Source organism: Gasterosteus aculeatus, chromosome 18 (assembly GCF_964276395.1).
Source record: "Gasterosteus aculeatus chromosome 18, fGasAcu3.hap1.1, whole genome shotgun sequence".
In the NCBI taxonomy this organism is placed as follows: Eukaryota; Metazoa; Chordata; class Actinopteri; order Perciformes; family Gasterosteidae; genus Gasterosteus; species Gasterosteus aculeatus.
Window position 1 is genome coordinate 12,211,394 of NC_135706.1, and position 17,734 is coordinate 12,229,127.

A 17,734-nucleotide genomic window follows, 5' to 3' on the forward strand; every position below is an offset into this window, starting at 1 on the left:
CATCTCCTCCGCTATTTCCCACGAGGTGGAGGACGCATTGGTTGCTGCGCCGTTTGCATCAGTCGTGGAATGTGGACGAGGATGATGAATGGGACCTGAGAGGGATTCATCCTGATGATGCTTTTGATTTCTGACTTGATAGCATTTGGGGCAATATAGATCTTTCTCAGAGCCTGGTTCTGGTGTGCCATTTGTGTCAGGAAGTTCAAATTCTTTTTTGAAATTTTGAGGATTTGGACTCCTAACTTTAATTTGAATCTCCTTTGCAAAGGCACAGCGATTCAGCTCATTGTTGAAATCCAGATGAAAATTATGCTCCAGTATCTCTGTGATGAAATACTTTTGGGCTGATACCATCTCTGTGGCAAAAGTAGAAAGTTCAACCATAATGCCATTGGTTAGTAGTTTGGCATCAATATTCTGTTGGACTCCAGATCCTACATTGAAATCAATGCCCAGTTTCTTGCATCTGGAGTAAGAATAAAGTGGACAATGTTCTACATGAGGTCTTGAGAGGATTCGCTGAATTTGATTCTCCCTCAACTGCCACAGTTTTAAGTTGAGGTTAGGTTGGTGTTTTGTGTCAAACAAACTACCTTCTTGATTTTTGACTGAAGCCTGGCAAGAACTGGCATTAGCAGGATCTGAATTTGAGAGGTTCAGGGATTCCAGTTTCACGTTTGTTAAGCCTTTTGTCTTGTGGCCTCTAATTGATAGAACCTTTATTACATTTTTTTTCTCCAGCACAGCAGGGATTCGTGCAAGCATACTTTTGACATAGTCAAATCCTCCACATTGCAAATCAAGATCCAACTTGTGTTTTAGGATGTCAACACAAATCTGCTCAAATGTTCCACACAAGCTTTCTGCAAAGTTTGTCACTTCCGTCATTGCTCCATAGGTCAGTATGTTGATATCCTGTTTCTTTTTTGGTTGAGTAATGTCCACATGTAGTTTCAGACCAATCTTCTTGCAGAAGGGATACAGATCCACACTGTTTACTGAAATATGTTCTTCAGCCTGTGAATGAAGAGGAAACCCACAGGCGACTTCACTCTCCTCCATCTTTGATATGCTGCTGAGTTCAGCGTTGACACTGTTCACACTCTGACTGGCCGTCCTTATTGGTGGAAGGGGACCATGCAGCTTAAAGACCTCTTTGGAGAACTTGACTGAATCTTCACATTCCTTCAGATGTCTGACTCTCTTCATCATTTCATAGGTGAAAAAATTTCTCTGGAATTCAGACTTCAGGTTGAGGTCAAAATTGTTCTCAAGTATCTCCATGATGAAATCCTGTTGAGATGAATTCATTGCGAGGGCAAATTTAGCAAGTTCAACCAAAAATGAATCACGCACTAAGTCAACACTGAAGTTTTTCTTTGGTCCATATCCAACGTTGAATTCAAGGCCAAAACTCTTGGACTTATTGAATGGACCAAACTCTTCAGCAGAGAGGATTTGTTTCACTCGGTTTGCCCGCATCTTCCACATGTTGATCTCCGTTCCCATTCCCTCTTTTTTCATGTCACATTTAGCTGGTGCACTTGTTGGAATATGTGTTTGCTCTCCACCTCCACCAAGCCCTCGTTCATCAGGTTGACACATCAGTGACTTGCCGTTTGCAACAGTTTGACTCAAAGAGTTGTTAGTGGTCGTGGTGAGGGACGGCTCATGAACGTACAGACAACTTGCTTTTGATTCTCTACAGACATCTGTTCTTAGAGAGCAACGTTTGGGTTTCTGTAAGTGATCTTGATTGCTATAGTTCTTTGAATCTGCGACTTCATCTGACTCTATATCAGACTCTTCTAAAGGACGAGTGTAGTAGTTCTCTGGTCCTATTTCTTCCTGTTCCATGTCACCAATATATTTGGTCTTTGGCTTCAAGTTCAGTCTTTCACTCTCTCCTGATCTCAATGCGTTTTCAGGGAGAGTTGATAAGCAACGTACTTTTCTTCGAAGATTTGTTGTTGCAGTTTCCTCCGGTTTTTGCACTGCCAGCTTCCTGTTTTTTATAGTTTCCTTCAATTCACTCCCATGTCCACGTTGTTTGCGAGGATACGGTTGTATATCAAATGCTTCATCTAGCCAGGCAAGCATTAAATCATTTTGTCTCTTCGGTTTGGAGAGATTCAGAACTCTCTGAATATATATATATATATATATGACATGTAAGCAATATAATTTAAAATATCAGCAAGTGCTTCCTACTGCATGTGCAGTTCATGGCAGTCATAGGGACTTATGTGAATTGTTTGAATGTGGGAAGTGATTTGCAGAGGAAGGGGCAGTGTTTGTGCTTTTGGACAGGTTTCTTATGACAGGATATTGAAGTGCTTGTGGACACATGGGATGGGGCATCAAGTTATTATTATTTTCTCCACAGAATTGGGGTTGAGTCGGTTTCTTAGATACTATTTCCCCTGCCTTACAAAAAAGGCGCTTACACGACACGATGAGCCACGAATGCTCAAAAGATTACGTGCTAATACAAATAGATGTGGGTACACATGTTTGTGTTTGATCCAATATTTTAGCGGGTCTTCACTCTGTGGAATGTTTGATTCAGCCAAATATCGGGTGGTCTCCACAATAAAATAAACATCCATAATTACACAATACAAATGACAGACTTTGTCTGCCTATTACAAACCTTGTTAGAGGAAATCAAATTGAAGTGCTCCCACATCTCGGAGCGACCTCTCTTTGCCACAGGTTCCATTGTAAATTTGCTACTACTACTACTACAACAACACTGACTTTGACTGTATCAAACAGACAAGCCCCAACCCTGTTTCGCGCCCATTTGAATCAATTCGAAGCGGTCACGTGACTGTGCGCCGGAACGAAGCTTCGGACGTCACTGATGACGTCACTGAGCCGGAGCGAAGCTTCGGACGTCACTGATCACGTGATCAGCAGCGAACGAACCGAGCACCGATACAATTGCTTCGCCCTGCACTGGTTCATATTTCGACACAAGCTTCGAAGCAGGAGGGTGGGAGGTAACAACACTAGTATTTGATCATTTGAACTGGTGACGGTTAAGTTATTGTTGTTATTCTGTCTGTGGTTATCACGTTGTTTGAACGATTCAGTTTTTGTTTCTTCAGTTGTCCCAGGGAAAAGGGGACCGCACAATGGGAGTGTGTAGGTAAGAGACCCTGGGGTTTACATACTACCCGTAGATAAATCTCTGTCTATATACACTAGGTAAGACCTGGGCGGACCATGTAATGGGAAAATGATATGTGACCCTTTTAAATGCTTCATTTGTATAACCAGTTTATTAGTTGCAAGTGCTTAGATCACAAAGGCCCTGACATAAGAACTGATGTCTCCCACTTGGATTAGATGTTTCCAGCGTCATAGCTGTAGAGATTGAACAAAGTGTTTGTTATGTCTATGACCACCTTTGTTTTAGCATGTTGGGAGAGCAAGGATACGGTCAAAGAACTGACGTGTCTTACATGGATAAGATGTTCCCAGTACCCTGGCTGTAGAGACTCAACAAGATGGTCAAAGGTTTCTGTTGACGCCACCGATATCTAAGCTTAGGTATAAGAACTGCCTCGATGTGTTGGGGGCAGGAAGGAGGTTCTTGACAGTCTACTGACCACGTAGCTGTTGTGACCCTCTTTTCCTTGCAAGGAAATAAACGGAGAAAAGACATACTTGACTTAGAGCCTTTGTTTCTTACTTAACGATTGTCTGTGCAAAATCTTCCACTACAACCACCCCCTGTATTTATCAGAGTTTTGCAGATTGTGTTTAGACTAGATAGGTTAGGGGTCTTTTTCATTGGTTAATTTCATTGCTTCCGCTCAGCCCCTTTTCCCCCACTACCGTATTATAGGTGAAATAAACCTCGTTTAAACGGTACTTTGTTTTGTTGGTCCTGCTTGTGCGGCCACGCAAATTTTTTCACCTCACCCACCTTTTGGCCAGCTCACGTGTGACGCCCCCACCACCACAATGACAACTCGCTCTGTACTGAATGGAGGGAGATTAATAGGCTTTTCCAGGGACAGCAGCTATTTAAAATCAGCCCTGCAAGACGGTCTAATCAGCTGCGCCGGGTGTTCACGTCTTTAAAACCTCTGTGCTTTTTGTGCTATTGTGGCCAAACTCTCCCATTGTGGACACAAACTGGAGTTATTAAAAAAGACAGGTGGGCACTTTCTTTGCGATAGCGTTGAGGATTCTGCCTCTCATCTCATCCCAGGGACGCTACATACATGTTAATATTAGAGTAAAGTCTCCCTATTTGTTGAAGTGAGTTACATTAATGCATCTTTTAGAATATAATCTCTATATATTATCTTTATGTATTCGGTCGTGATGTTAGCTTGCTACATACCTCGTAAGACTGGATGGAGCTTAGTTAGGACTTCCTCTATCATGTCCGACTCACACGGCATCTCTGCAGTCGGACATCCCTCAGTCTGTGCAACCCTGAATTAATAGAGGAGGGGAAAAAGGGAATAACTTTTCAGGGAATATTTCATGCTCACTAAGCTGGACAGTTTGAGCACAACGCATGTCCTCAAAATGGTTTCACTTTTCCTTTTTTTTATTTCCATTTTCTAATGTGGCTGTATGTTAGGGTTGGTGATGAAGCTGGGACCCCCCTATCGGCCCCCAGCGCCCACTCAGGAAATCGCAACCCCCAGTTTGGGAAACACTTCTACCAAATACAGTTACAGGTTTCATTTAGCTGGCACTTCTATCCAAGCGAGACACAATAAGTAAATCAAACCAAGAGGATAAAAACCATGCACCACAGGAATCGAGAAAGTACAATTACTTAAAAGAAATCCAAATGTGCTATAAGTAAATGCTAATGAAATGGTAACAAACAAAAAGAGGCTCCACTTTGATTTCACGAGTCAAAAAGGTGTTGCTTTTTCGATCGTGTATTCTTAATTTAAGAAAGCAATCACTGTTTCGAACACACATCAGCCTCAGCAGCCATGGTCTCGTTTTTATTCAGGCACAACCACGGACAAAAAAAGGGACGAAACTAACGTGCCAATGCGTAACTTACCAAACGGAGGCGGAATAATATTCGCTGTTTACTGCACGCAGTGTTTCCCTGATGATGTATTCTTGTTTAAAGCGAGGCTTCAAATCTGTAAACTGGAGAATTACGACCGCGAACGTCAACGTGAGGAAGAACCACCCGGAACCTTCACAGGACGTGACGACGTGTGCGGGGATTTCAAAATAAATATGTATAAAAACTGAGCGTCATGAAAACGAGATTACAACGTGCTATTTTAAATGCCATATGGCCCCTCGTTTTGTGTAGCACTTTATACATCCAATCAAACAAACTCTTAACAAGCACGGATGCCTTATATCAAGTAACTGTTTAAGTTACCGCCCTCTTTTTCATGAACATTTTTTGCAAGCTTGGATATATATATATATATATATATATATATATATATATATATATATGCAGGGTAGATGTTGAGATGGAAGAAGTCTAGCTGAAGGTCTTTACTCTCCAAGTTGACGTTAAATTGTTGTACTCAAGAATCTCCATGATGAAACCGAAGTTAAAAACTGCTCACAATGCTCAAACTTTAACACTTCGGGCCATAGAGAACCCGACAATGTGTTGACAAATGCTTTTCACTCCAAACTCTTTAGCAGAGCTCGCGTATTTCATTTGAAATTATTTCACAGGGCATCAAGGATGAACGAACGCCACCATTCTCTGGACTCGATTACTTCTGCCTGCAACTTGCGCGCGTATTTCGCGGGCGACTCCCTTAATCGTAAACTAGACAGATGGATCACTTGGTAGTTGGGAAATGTGTTCGTCTCTAGGCGCCAAACATTTCTCACACTAGATTTAATTTCTCAGAACGTTTCAGAATTCGTTTTCAATTTACTATGTTTTGTGTTCTATTTATAATCTGAACACATATAAATATACATTTAGAATCTGACTTCATACACCACCATTGTTACACAATAACAATACTATATCAATACAGCAATAATTTGGACCGCAGCTTTTTTTTAGGGTCAACCTCTTACACCACAAGAAGAATAAAAGTTTTAAATCCTTAAGGTCCAGTCCAAATTAAGTCACAGCAAAAGTCTTTAAGGTCTGTGACTAAATGCCCAAAAGAAAGATTCCATTCCATTTATTTACCTTAAAAAATACTTTTTCTTATGCATAGATCTCTATATCCATCGCTTGCTGGGTCCAATTCTTTTCCTTCAGGTCAAACACTGTCAAGGAGTGGGAACTGTAAATAATTTACAATAATTCTTGGTTTCGGAAAAAAAACTCCTCCAAGCGTTGACCAGTAGTGAATGTCTCGCGGTAATCCATCCATATTTAAAGAGCTGCTGATGCTTTTCTGGGGGGACGCTTTGGTGCCGGTAAACAGAGACAGAGTGAGAGCTCTTCTCTTGCGTCTCATCCCGATGACGCCACACAGGCACGCGGCTTTCCCTTCTCTGTGCGTTGATCGCGGCCCCTTGTCATCAGTAGAAAAGTTAGCCACACAGTCGCTTTTATTTATTTATTTTGTTGCAACAATACTACAGAAGCATGGCGGACGCTCAAGAGGACAAGCTGTACAAAGCGGAATATGCCAAGAGCGGCCGCGCGTCGTGCAAGAAATGCAAGGAAAACATAGCGAAAGACTCGCTGAGAATGGCCATCATGGTGCAGGTAACGACGTCCGCAGGCGCTTCGTCCGAATAGGCTTTAGCTTCATCTTTTTTTTTGCGCCAGCGTGCCGTCGTGCGTGAAACCGGGGCCATGCTTTTACTCTGCGAATGCATACGACGTGGGAACCAGCACGCGCGTTGTGCAGTGGGGGGGTTGTGTTGTGTTGTGTTAGGCCCTCGTTAGCATTCTAGATGGCTGTCGTTGTCTCTTTGGCTCACAAAGAGCCGTCGAGGCTTTGACTCTTTTTTTTTTCCATCTCGCGCCATCCTGCTCCTCAAAGGAAGTTTTCATTTGATGTATTTATACTTCTTTTTTTTAAATATTCGTGGCTGGATGTTACTCTTCCCACCTCAGAGGCCGAACGCACTGCAGAGTGAGCCTGCCCCAGAATGAATGAATGAGTGAGTGAACTTAAGAGGCTGAGGAAGCTTCCTCGCTCGCAGCTCCAGATCCTCACTCCATTTGACCTTTTCACAACTAAGGGCCAGCCCGGTCAGTAATGAGGGTTTACTTTAAATAAACAAGTTCGTTATAAACAACCAAATATTCTAAAGTGACGTCGGCCATAAAATGTGCCCCCCCATCCCCTTTTTTTTTACCTTGCAATGGAACGGTGTCTCCTCCGCACACGCTGCGTGGAGATGTCCCGCATGATGACTGAGTCGTATTGTGTTTTTGTCTTTTGTCCCTCCAGTCCCCCATGTTCGATGGCAAAGTCCCCCACTGGCACCACTTCTCCTGCTTTTGGCTGCGAGCAGCGGCCCAGTCGCCCGCCGATATTTCTGGGTATTCCGACCTGCGCTGGGCGGACCAGGAGAAAGTCAAAAAGGCCATTGAGAGTGGTGGAGCAACAGGAGGTCAGTACTCTACTTCCACTTCTAAAGGGTTGTTTTGTGTGTCACATTTCCCGCACACTCCGTGTGGGTTCGTTGAGCGGCTGACTTTTTCTATTGAGGTCGATTTGGCGTACGGAGCTTATTACACTGATACGTAGAGGCGCTTTGATTCTGTGGCTTAGGAAACATTGTTCAGATTCACAGTCTCTCATCAGCAGATTAATTTTCAAATATATTCAGATAAGATGAACCTTTATTAGTCCGTAGAGTGGAAATTCACAGGCTTTACAGCAGGGTAGTTAAAGACCAACAACAAAACAAGAAACCACAAAAAGTGAAATAATGAACTATTTATACAGACAGTGACCATATGACTATAATATATCTGTATTTGTACTGCTAGTGATGTGTTAAAATCCATATTCTGTTGCTGTATTTATCCTGGTAATTCATCCTCAGAGAATGTGCACGTATTTGCATGAAATAATCAAAACTATTACATTCGTCCTAAACATACCAGTACATGCATCCCCCGATATAAACAATAACAATGTAAAAGCTGACAGCTAAAGTAAAACGTTGGACTTTGTTGCTCCCGGCTCGCTCGGGAGTAAAAACAGGATAACTTCCATCTTGCAGGAAAAGGGGACCAGAAGAGTGGAGCCAAAGGACCGAAGACGCTGAATGACTTTGCCGTCGAATACGCAAAGTCGAACCGCAGCACGTGCAAAGGCTGCGATCAGAAAATAGAAAAGGTGAGCCACTCCTTTTTCATCGGCACGCAGGAAATGTTACAAATGCTCTCGTTGGATTCCAAATGACGTATGCGTCACCTTGAGTCTAATGCAGGTGGACTTGTTCCCTTTTTCTAGGATCAAATTCGCGTCTCCAAGAAAACCGTGGACGCGGAGAAGCCCCAACTGGGTCTGATCGACCGCTGGTACCACACGGCGTGTTTCGTGAGCCGCAGGGAGGAGCTGGTCTTCAAGTCTGAGTACAGCGCCGCCCAGCTGAAGGGCTTCAACGCGCTACGCGCTGAAGACAAGGAGGAACTCGAGAAGAGGCTCCCGCCTGTCAAAACCGAAGGGTGAGTCCAATGGAAAGCGAGCCTAAAATAATCTCGTGGAAGTGAGCTTCGGCGTGCCAGCTACGGCGTTCGGCGTGTCCGTCGCGCAGACACCTCCTCCCCGCCATCGCGGCTCGGTGCGCTTGAAGCCTCGCCGGGCCTCCGCCAGCGCGTGAAAATCGCCCTGAAGGCGTCTCTGAAAGCCGTCATCGTATAGGCGTACAGGAAAGGGTTGACGGCCGAGTTGGCGTGCGACAGGAGGATGGCGGCAAGGAGCAGCTCCAGCGGCACGGGGCAGCGCGGGCAGAGAAGCAGGAAGCAGTTGATCACGTGGAGGGGGATCCAGCAGGCGGCGAACAGGAAGAGCACCAGGAAGAGCGAGGCGGCGGTCTTCATCTCCCGGCGCATGCCAGCCGCCGCCCTCGCCGGCCCCTCCCCCCGCTCCGAAGCGATGCGCCTCACCTGCCGCTTGACCGCCACGAAGATTTTGGCATAGATGAGAAACATGATCACCAACGGCGTCAGCACGCACGCAAAGAAGTTGAAATGGACCATGTAGGTCATGTCCACCGCCGCCACGAAGAAACAGGAGGCGTGGCCGGCTGGCGTCTTGTGCCAGCCCATCAGAGGCACGAGGCCGATGAGGAAGGCCAGCAGCCACGTGGCCAGGATCACCAGCGCCGCGTTGCGAGGCGCCATGACCGCCGCGTAGCGGAAGGGCATGAATATCGCCACGTAGCGCTCCACGGCCACCGCCAGCAAGCTGAAGATGGAGCTCTGGGTGAACATGATCAAGACGCTCAGCATGAGCAGACACAGGTAGAAGTCGTGGCGCGGCAGCCCGACGTCCGTGAGGACGGCGCAGGGAATGGCGACCGCGCCCACGCAGACGTCGGCGGCCGCCAGCGAGACCAGGAAGTAGTTGGTGACGGTGCGCAGCCTGCGGTCGAGGCCCACGGCGGCGCAGACCAGCAGGTTGCCGGCCACGGAGAGCAAGGCGATGGCGACCTCGGCCGCCACGTACGCCACGTTGAGGGAGGGCGCGGCGGGGGGGAGGGAGGGGGTGCTGTTGATGGAGGGCGGCGCGGTGGAGATCCGCAGGAAAGGAGAAGGCGGACGGGAGGAGTTCATAGCTTGGTGGAAAGCGCAGCGGTTCTCCGTGGTTTGTCCCTAAAAAATAAAAATAAAAAAATAAATAAAAAGAGAAAGAAAGAAAGAATCTGGTTAGAAGTCGAGCCGCTCAGTCGGGCGATGCGATGCCAGAACGCAAACAGGAGAGCTTGTTGTTACTGACCTGAAGAGCTACTCCGTCCTCAGCCGTCCTGACAACGCACACACTTCTTTCTCCTCGCACTAAACATCCCGCTCTGTTTGAACCCATCTGAAAGAGGTTTCTTTATAGGAGTCCCTTCTGCCTTCGGGGCATCACTAGATGTCTGATAAGGGATGTTTGTCTTGTTCCTTTACACTACAAAGGACTAGACGGAGACCAGGCTGCTGCTCGATGGTCATTAACATGGTGTGTGTGTGTGTGTCCCCTATGAGGAGGCTAATGAATATTTCTTGTCAGGGCAGAGTGGGTGATATCAGCATCGACACCTGGGATTGTAGAGACATGTACCTGCGTGTGTCTATTAACTGATGGGGCACTAATGAATTTCCCTTAATGAATGAAGGTGTCAGACTGGGTCTTGTTTGTTCCAGTATCCCTTTTGGCCTCATTTAGGATGTTCATTTGGAGGGATTTTTTTCGTCCTCTTCATTATTTAGTCCATACTGAATTATTTGAAAAAAACATCAAAAGTTTGGAGGAAAACGTTTTGGGAATTTTCCGTTTGCTCTTACAGGAAGCGTCAATCTGATGAGGTGGACGGACCGTCAAAGAAACAAAAGAAAGAGGAAGAGGACGAGAGGAAGAAGCTGGACGAGCAGTTGAAGGTGCCTTTTTCCTCATTTGATTTCCTATTTTTGCAGAAGATGACATTCTGCTTGGCGATCATGCTTTTAATACGCTACTCAGTTTTTGTGGGGTTTTTTTATGTATATTTTCTTGCATCTGCAGAACCAAAGTCAGCTCATTTGGGGACTCAAAGACAAGCTGAAGAAGTTTTGTTCAACCAATGACATGAAGGAGCTTCTGATCGCGAATGGCCAAGAGGTTCCCTCTGGAGAATCGAACGTAGGAGACCGTCTACTTATTTAACTCTCACTTTGCTTCCAACGCATGAAATGCACGATGCCGTCCGAGTGGTGTCCTCTATTGACGGCTCGTTTGTGTGGTCCAACCGACAGGTGGTGGACTCCCTGGCCGATGCCATGGCTTTCGGTGCTCTCGAGGCTTGCAAGGAGTGCAACGGCCAGTTGGTGTTCAAGGGCGACGCTTATTACTGTTCGGGGGACATCTCCGCCTGGACAAAGTGCGTGTTCAAAACCCCCACGCCCGCACGCAGAGACTGGGTCACCCCCAAGGTAGGTTGCCTGATCTCAGGGCTCTTTTTATAGGGTCGATATATATATATATATATATATATATATATATATATATATATATTTATGGTTGGACACATTAGCATCGCTGTGTCCAGGTGATTTTGAGCGACATCTAAAACCAATTTCTCACATCTGCCATTCGACATGTTCTGCCTTTCGTCATTTTTAGGAATTCCACGAAGTTCCCTTCCTGAAAAAATTCAAGTTCAAGCGGCAGGACCGAGTTTACCCGAAGGAGGCGCCTACCCAAAGCCTCCCCAAGGTCAAGGCAGAACCCTTGGCGAGTGCATCCAGTGCCCCCACTGAGTGCCTGCCAGAGGGAGCCCCCGCAGGTGAGGGACCACCACCTTTTCATATCTTATTCTAATGCAATGGTAGTGATTCGGGGTATAATGTGATATCTGTGTTCCCGTCCCACAGACAAACCTCTTACTGGTATGAAGCTGCTGACCGTGGGAAAGCTGACCAAGAACAAGGAGGACCTGAAGGTTCTCGTGGAGGAGATGGGCGGAAAGATTACCGCCACGGCCAATAAGGCCTCCCTCTGCCTCAGCACCAAAAGTGAGTCCCTGCGCGAGGCATTCAGGGCCACCGAAGTCCTGTTTCCAAACTTCTCTAACTTCCTGTCTGTGTCGCACCCGCTTCCTCCTCCAATGTATTTTATGTTTGTTTTGGTTTTTCACAGAGGAAGTGGAGAAGATGACCAAAAAAATGGAGGAAGCCAAGGACGCTGGCGTGCGCGTGGTCTCCGAGGACTTCCTTGCGGACATCAAGTCGTCGGGTAAAGCCCTCCAGGAGCTGGTCTCCCTGCACGCCATCTCCCCCTGGGGGGCCGAGGTCAAGGTTGAGGCACAAGCTTCGTCTGCGGCCTCCAAGTCTGGACCGCTGGCCACCAAGAGCACAGGCAAGGTGAAGGTGAAGGAGGAGGAAGGTAAAGGGACATTCATTCTGCTGTTACTGATATGTGTTGCTGTTTTTAGATGGTTCTATAAAAGTTTTGTCATGTTTCAGAGAGGGGATTCATCAAGTGTCATAGTACCGTTCTCTTTTCTGTATGTTTTAATGAATAACTCCAATTGCGTCACTGCAGGCGGCAGCAAATCCAAGAAGATGAAACTCACGGTCAAAGGAGGAGCTGCTGTGGACCCAGATTCAGGTAGACATGAGCACTCTGCGTTGGAAACGCATCTTTGTTCCTTTTTTGCTCCGGTTCTGAGGATTCTTTTTATTTCATAGGTCTGGAGAACAGCGCTCATGTGTTGGAGCAGGGCGGGAGGATGTACAGTGCCACGCTGGGGCTTGTGGACATCGTCAGAGGAACTAACTCCTACTATAAACTGCAGCTGCTGGAGGATGATGTTCAGAAACGGTCAGTGTGAAGAAACCTCACCTTCTTTGTTGAGCAGATGTTATTGAAACGTTCCCATTTCCCGTCCCAGGGATGCCTCTTCTTCTTCATCTTATTGTCACAATTGATTTTCTACCGTGTCTCACGTCGGCCGTCGTTCCCGTGTGTGCAGATACTGGGTGTTCCGCTCGTGGGGCAGAGTGGGCACTACCATCGGAGGCAACAAGCTGGACAAGGTCTACGACAAAAACTCTGCGCTGGACAACTTCCTGGGTGTCTACAAAGAGAAGACGGGCAACGACTGGAGCTCCTCCAACTTCACCAAATACCCCAATAAGTTCTACCCCCTGGAGATCGACTACGGACAGGTACATACGTCAACGCGCTCTCAACCACAGGGGACGTATCTGACGGGTCGGTGTTTTTGTTTTTTTTAATCTCAATGGGCTCTGTGGTGTTCACCTTCCTTGACAGGACGAAGAAGCGGTGAAGAGGCTGACGGCCAGCAGCGGCACCAAGTCCAAGCTGGCCAAACCCGTCCAGGAGCTGATCAAGATGATCTTTGATGTGGAGAGCATGAAGAAAGCCATGGTGGAGTTTGAGGTCAGACTCTTTATTTATTTCGGGGCCATGCGCTTGCGCGCGAAGAACCTCATTCCAGCAATCCAGTTTTATTTATCTCATCTCTCCTGCTTTGTCTTTAGATCGACCTCCAGAAAATGCCCCTGGGAAAGCTGAGCAAGAGGCAGATACAGAGTGCCTATTCTCTCCTCACTGAAGTACAGCAGGTCAGAAACCAAGAACCGCTCCACCGTTATTCCTCTTTGCTGCACTGTGTGCATCATCACATTCTGCTCCTTGTCCTGCTTCCTTTTTATTCGCTTACACACATTATCATAAGTAGTGCTTCTGCTAGCAAGCATCTTCTAGGACAGTTTCTCTCCCGACCGTGCCATCTTTTTTATTACTAATCGAGTCGCTTTGTTTCTTTTCATTACAGGCTGTGTCAGACACTCAGTCCGAGGCCCACATCCTGGATCTCTCCAATCGCTTCTACACCCTGATACCCCACGACTTCGGCATGAAGAAACCGCCGCTGCTCAACAGCCTGGACTACATCCAAGTAAGGACCCGGATGTCTCACTCTGCAGTGCTGCCTTGCTCTGTAAACGGGCGGAGTACAAATGCATCTCCGTAACATCCACACACGTCACTGTTCAGGCTAAAGTTCAGATGTTGGACAACCTGCTGGACATCGAGGTGGCGTACAGCCTGCTGAGAGGCGGAGCCCAAGACAATGAGAGCGACCCCATCGACATCAACTATGAGAAACTCAAAACCAAGATTGAGGTGAGGAGTGTAACTCCACCTTTTTTACGCTCTCAAGAACGATGTTTAGCATGGTGATAGAATGGCGAGGTGATTGTGTACGGTGAGGTTACAGTCTGCTGCGTATTTGTTGTTCCACAGGTTGTTGACAAGACCACGGAAGAAGCAGAGATCATTTTACAATATGTGAAGAACACCCACGCCGCTACACACAACACCTACACCCTTGAAGTGCAAGAGGTAGGTCGGCGTTTTTTTCACACGACAACCGCTTTATTTTAGTTTTATGTTGTACTTTTTTTTTTTTAAATAAAAAATTTCCCCCATAATTTGTAGATCTTCAAAATTGTCCGTGAGGGCGAGCGCCAGCGGTTCCGTCCCTTCGAGGAGCTACACAATCGCCAGCTCCTGTGGCACGGTTCTCGCGCCACCAACTACGCTGGCATCATGTCTCAGGGTCTCCGCATCGCCCCCCCAGAGGCCCCCGTGGTGAGTGCTTGTTTGAGGGGAACCGTACACTGCTCCCCCGTGTAACTCATTCCCTTTAATAAACACCTGTCCCGTTTTTAGTATACGTTTCTCTAACTAGTACTTTGTTACATTGCCACTTTGCTTCATTTCCTCTAGACCGGTTACATGTTCGGTAAAGGTGTGTACTTTGCCGACATGGTGTCCAAGAGTGCGAACTACTGCCACACCTCCCGGTCAGAACCTGTGGGCCTCCTGCTGCTGGCTGAGGTTGCCCTCGGCAACATGTAAGTGACAGTCGGAGTTAAAAAAAAAAAAAAAAAAAAAATAAAAGTCTGAATGTCAACCTTTTAATGTGCTTTACAAATGTGTTGTAATAATATAGATGAATGTGTTTTTTTTGTTCTTCAATGCAGGCATGAATTGAAGAAGGCATCCCACATTACAAAATTACCTAAGGGCAAACACAGTGTTAAAGGTCAGAAAACTTTAGTGACTGCAAATTCTTATTGTTTGTTTGGGGAATGGTTCGGCATCGTCGTATTTGTCTGAAAGCACAGTGTGTAGAATTTGGTGGCCCATCGTCTCAATCCTCCCCATGAGGTACTGGGGTAAAAACATCCCCCTAAATCCTACACACTGTACCTGTTTAATAATACATTGCCCTTTATTGTCATGGTCGGGCATTTAGCAACTCAAGAGCCTCTTTTTTGACAATACATTTTGAGAAGATTTTCATTTATCAACGTTTTGCTTCTTGCAGGTTTGGGCAGATCTGCTCCTGATCCAAGTGCATCTGTCACGCTGGATGGGGTGCAAGTGCCTGTGGGAAAAGGAACGAACACGAACATTGATGACACAAGTCTCCTGTACAACGAGTATCCTTTAACAGCAACCACCTGGGTTATGACTTTTACAGTAATTTTCCAAATCAGCACTTATGTTTCCTTTTTTGCCTTATGATTTATTTAGTTTGATGTGTGTGTTTAAGACTTAAGCGGTAAATAATGTTCTTGTCATTAAATTAAACTGACTCAAGTTACATTATCACTTATTTGTAAAGGTTTAATTTTTTATTTTACTTAATTGCTTCTTATAACACATTATTTGTCATGAATTTAGACTAATGCATCTGTTTTTAAAAATGATCAAACTTGATGTTGATCACTATGAGACTCCAACAGTGCTTTACACTAGGATGAAATGAGGTAGTCCATCATTAAGTCGCTGACTTATGACAAGAGAATAACCAAATTGCCTCACAAGATGTGCCATTTACGTCACAGGTCTGTAATGGCGCGTTTCCACCGAGCGGTACGGGTCGGGTCGGTACCCTTTTATTTGTGTCTCCACTGCCAAAAGTTGAGACTGGTACCAAAAATCCGTACCGTACCACTTTTTGGGTACCCTTCCGTTGGGGTACCTGGCACAGTTGTTTGGTACTGAAGGGTGGAGCTAGACTCACTGCAGAACGTTGACTGGTTGAAAGAGTGTCGTCATGATTCAAGCAAGAACAGGATCGGCTGTATGTCCTCCATTGTTGCTTGCAGTTAGCTTTCAGTTTTCGCGTGATCGAATGACGTCAATCTACTTTCCGTCATATACATATATCAAGTGACGTTATCACTACTTTCTGGAATATACCACGCCTATCAAGTAAGGGTACTGTTGGCGGTACCACGCTTGCCAAATCATGGTTAACCGACCCGTACCGTACCGCACGGTGGAAATGCGCCATTAATGTATCATCTCTTCTCTTGGATCCTCCATTTCTGTTCACCTCATGTCTCTAATTTGTGTGAAATCTCTTATTTGATTATTGAGTCGGTCGTATCATCTGTAGTCTTTTGTTTTCCTAAACCGCTGCTCCTCCAGGTACATTGTGTATGATGTGGCCCAGGTGAACATGAAGTATCTCCTGAAGATCAAGTTTAACTACCAGACGTCCCTGTGGTGAGCGAGGCTTCGTACGGACCCTCTTCGCTGAAAATGAACACCACTGTTGCCTCCGAACAGTCCGGCCTGTGCTTCATTCACTGCGACGGAGAATATTTGGTGACAGAGTGATGGTCACAGGAAAGTCTCAAGACACTTTATTCCTTTTGCATCAGGTTTACTAGCTGCCAGTCCTCCTTAGTAACACATTAGGTGCTTAAATACCTATTTCAGTTGTTCACACAAGAGATGCAGAAATCCCGGTTCACGATTGTGATTGACGCGGTGCATTCGTAGGAAGGTTTCGGTTTAGGGTTGTGGTTTCTGTGTCACGCGGTTATTTTCAGAAGGATCTTACTTCTTTGTTCTTAATCGAACCTTTTACTTCAATAAGATATACAACAGACCGTAGCGGCTGAGAGGGACATTTTTGTAGACTGTTGGATTCAAAGATACTGTAACAAGGTTGGACTTGTATATACTTTTTTTTGGTTGCTGATCTTGCAAACTGTCTTCCTTGCTGAAAACTAAATGTTTTTTTGTTTTTTTCGAGCACTCTGCAAAAGAAAGGGCCGCCGTATAATGTGGTACACATCTTATTTGTTTTTCTCGCTTATCACAAAGACAATAAAAATCTTTTCAAAAGGTCATGTCTGGCTTGTGTATCATAATTTTCTTCTTCCCCATCTGGGATTAAATTTCATCTTTGTGTTTGAGTACATTGTGGTAATTGCACGTCATGTTTTCAGTATTATTAAATACTGGATTTATTGTTGGAATGCATTAACGATGCATTCCAAGTATTGTTCTTCGAATCTTTATTTCTTCATCTTCAACTTCTTCTATTTCTTCCGCGCCACCTTTCAACTCCTTCACACTTTCAGCTATTAAAACCGTTCAAATATTAAAATGTTCAGCTCCTTTCTGGCTTGAGGGCTATGACTTTTCAGCTTTCTACCTCTTATGCTTGAATTTATATAAATCAATAATCATTAATATTTTAACATGGTTTTCAAATGGAGTTTGCTTTCAAATCCTCCTAAACTTCTTCAACTTTCAGATTTTTCAGCTTTGCAAATCTTTCAGCTACAGACACCCTTTCAACTCTCAAATGTTCACACAAGTCTCAACTATTTTATGAAAAAAACTGCTTCTTGATATCTATTGTACTTTTTTCATAATCACTGATTATGTTTCACTAGTTCTTCGCTCCGTTTCTGACTTTTACATGAGTGTGTATTGCGTCTGCTAGAGTGGAGAGCTCGAGGCTAGAGTGTGGGGCAGCGCAGAAATCTGGTTAAAAAAGTATGGAACTTCTGTCCTTGCAGCCAAAGTATACACTCTAGAGGCTTAATTTCTTCAGATTAATGAGGGTATGGTTGTGCTGATTGGATTAATGTGTTCATGGAATCCCAGAGTTTTTTAGTTTTGGCGCAAGGAGTGTTTGAGTGACACAACCTCTGGCAAAAGCCCCATAGGCTCCAATACAAATCTGCCGACATATTTCTCACAAAAATCCACAAGGTACACGTTTTGTCAACGGCCATAGGAGCCGTATTTAT

At 45.3% G+C, this 17,734-nt stretch overlaps 3 protein-coding genes across 3 annotated transcripts in view; 1 reads left to right on the forward strand and 2 right to left on the reverse strand.

Annotated features, from left to right (window-relative positions):
• itsn2a (intersectin 2a) overlaps window positions 1-5,205 on the reverse strand; it is a 43,037-nt gene extending 37,832 nt beyond the window's left edge. The window contains exons 1-2 of the mRNA XM_040159934.2: window positions 5,051-5,205; window positions 4,364-4,458 (exon numbers count right to left, since the gene is read on the reverse strand). The gene's annotated coding sequence lies outside the window, so the exon portion shown is untranslated. The remainder of the gene's footprint in view (window positions 1-4,363; window positions 4,459-5,050) is intronic.
• A 1,173-nt stretch (window positions 5,206-6,378) lies between these two features.
• On the forward strand, window positions 6,379-16,820 carry parp1 (poly (ADP-ribose) polymerase 1). The gene is made up of 23 exons (XM_040160856.2): window positions 6,379-6,700; window positions 7,395-7,557; window positions 8,176-8,291; window positions 8,409-8,623; window positions 10,450-10,540; window positions 10,665-10,781; window positions 10,895-11,071; window positions 11,262-11,424; window positions 11,513-11,653; window positions 11,778-12,023; window positions 12,183-12,248; window positions 12,329-12,461; window positions 12,613-12,808; window positions 12,915-13,043; window positions 13,145-13,228; window positions 13,441-13,563; window positions 13,662-13,790; window positions 13,911-14,009; window positions 14,106-14,258; window positions 14,397-14,524; window positions 14,654-14,715; window positions 15,001-15,115; window positions 16,113-16,820. Exons 1-23 carry the CDS (start codon window positions 6,578-6,580, stop codon window positions 16,192-16,194), a joined length of 3,051 nt encoding a protein of 1,016 aa, XP_040016790.1. The 5' UTR covers window positions 6,379-6,577; the 3' UTR covers window positions 16,195-16,820.
• adorb1a (adenosine receptor B1a) lies at window positions 8,684-9,792 on the reverse strand. Its single transcript, XM_040160517.2, has one exon. The coding sequence runs from the start codon at window positions 9,731-9,733 to the stop codon at window positions 8,684-8,686; it is 1,050 nt and encodes a 349-aa protein (XP_040016451.2). The 5' UTR covers window positions 9,734-9,792.
• Window positions 16,821-17,734: the final 914 nt, after the last annotated feature.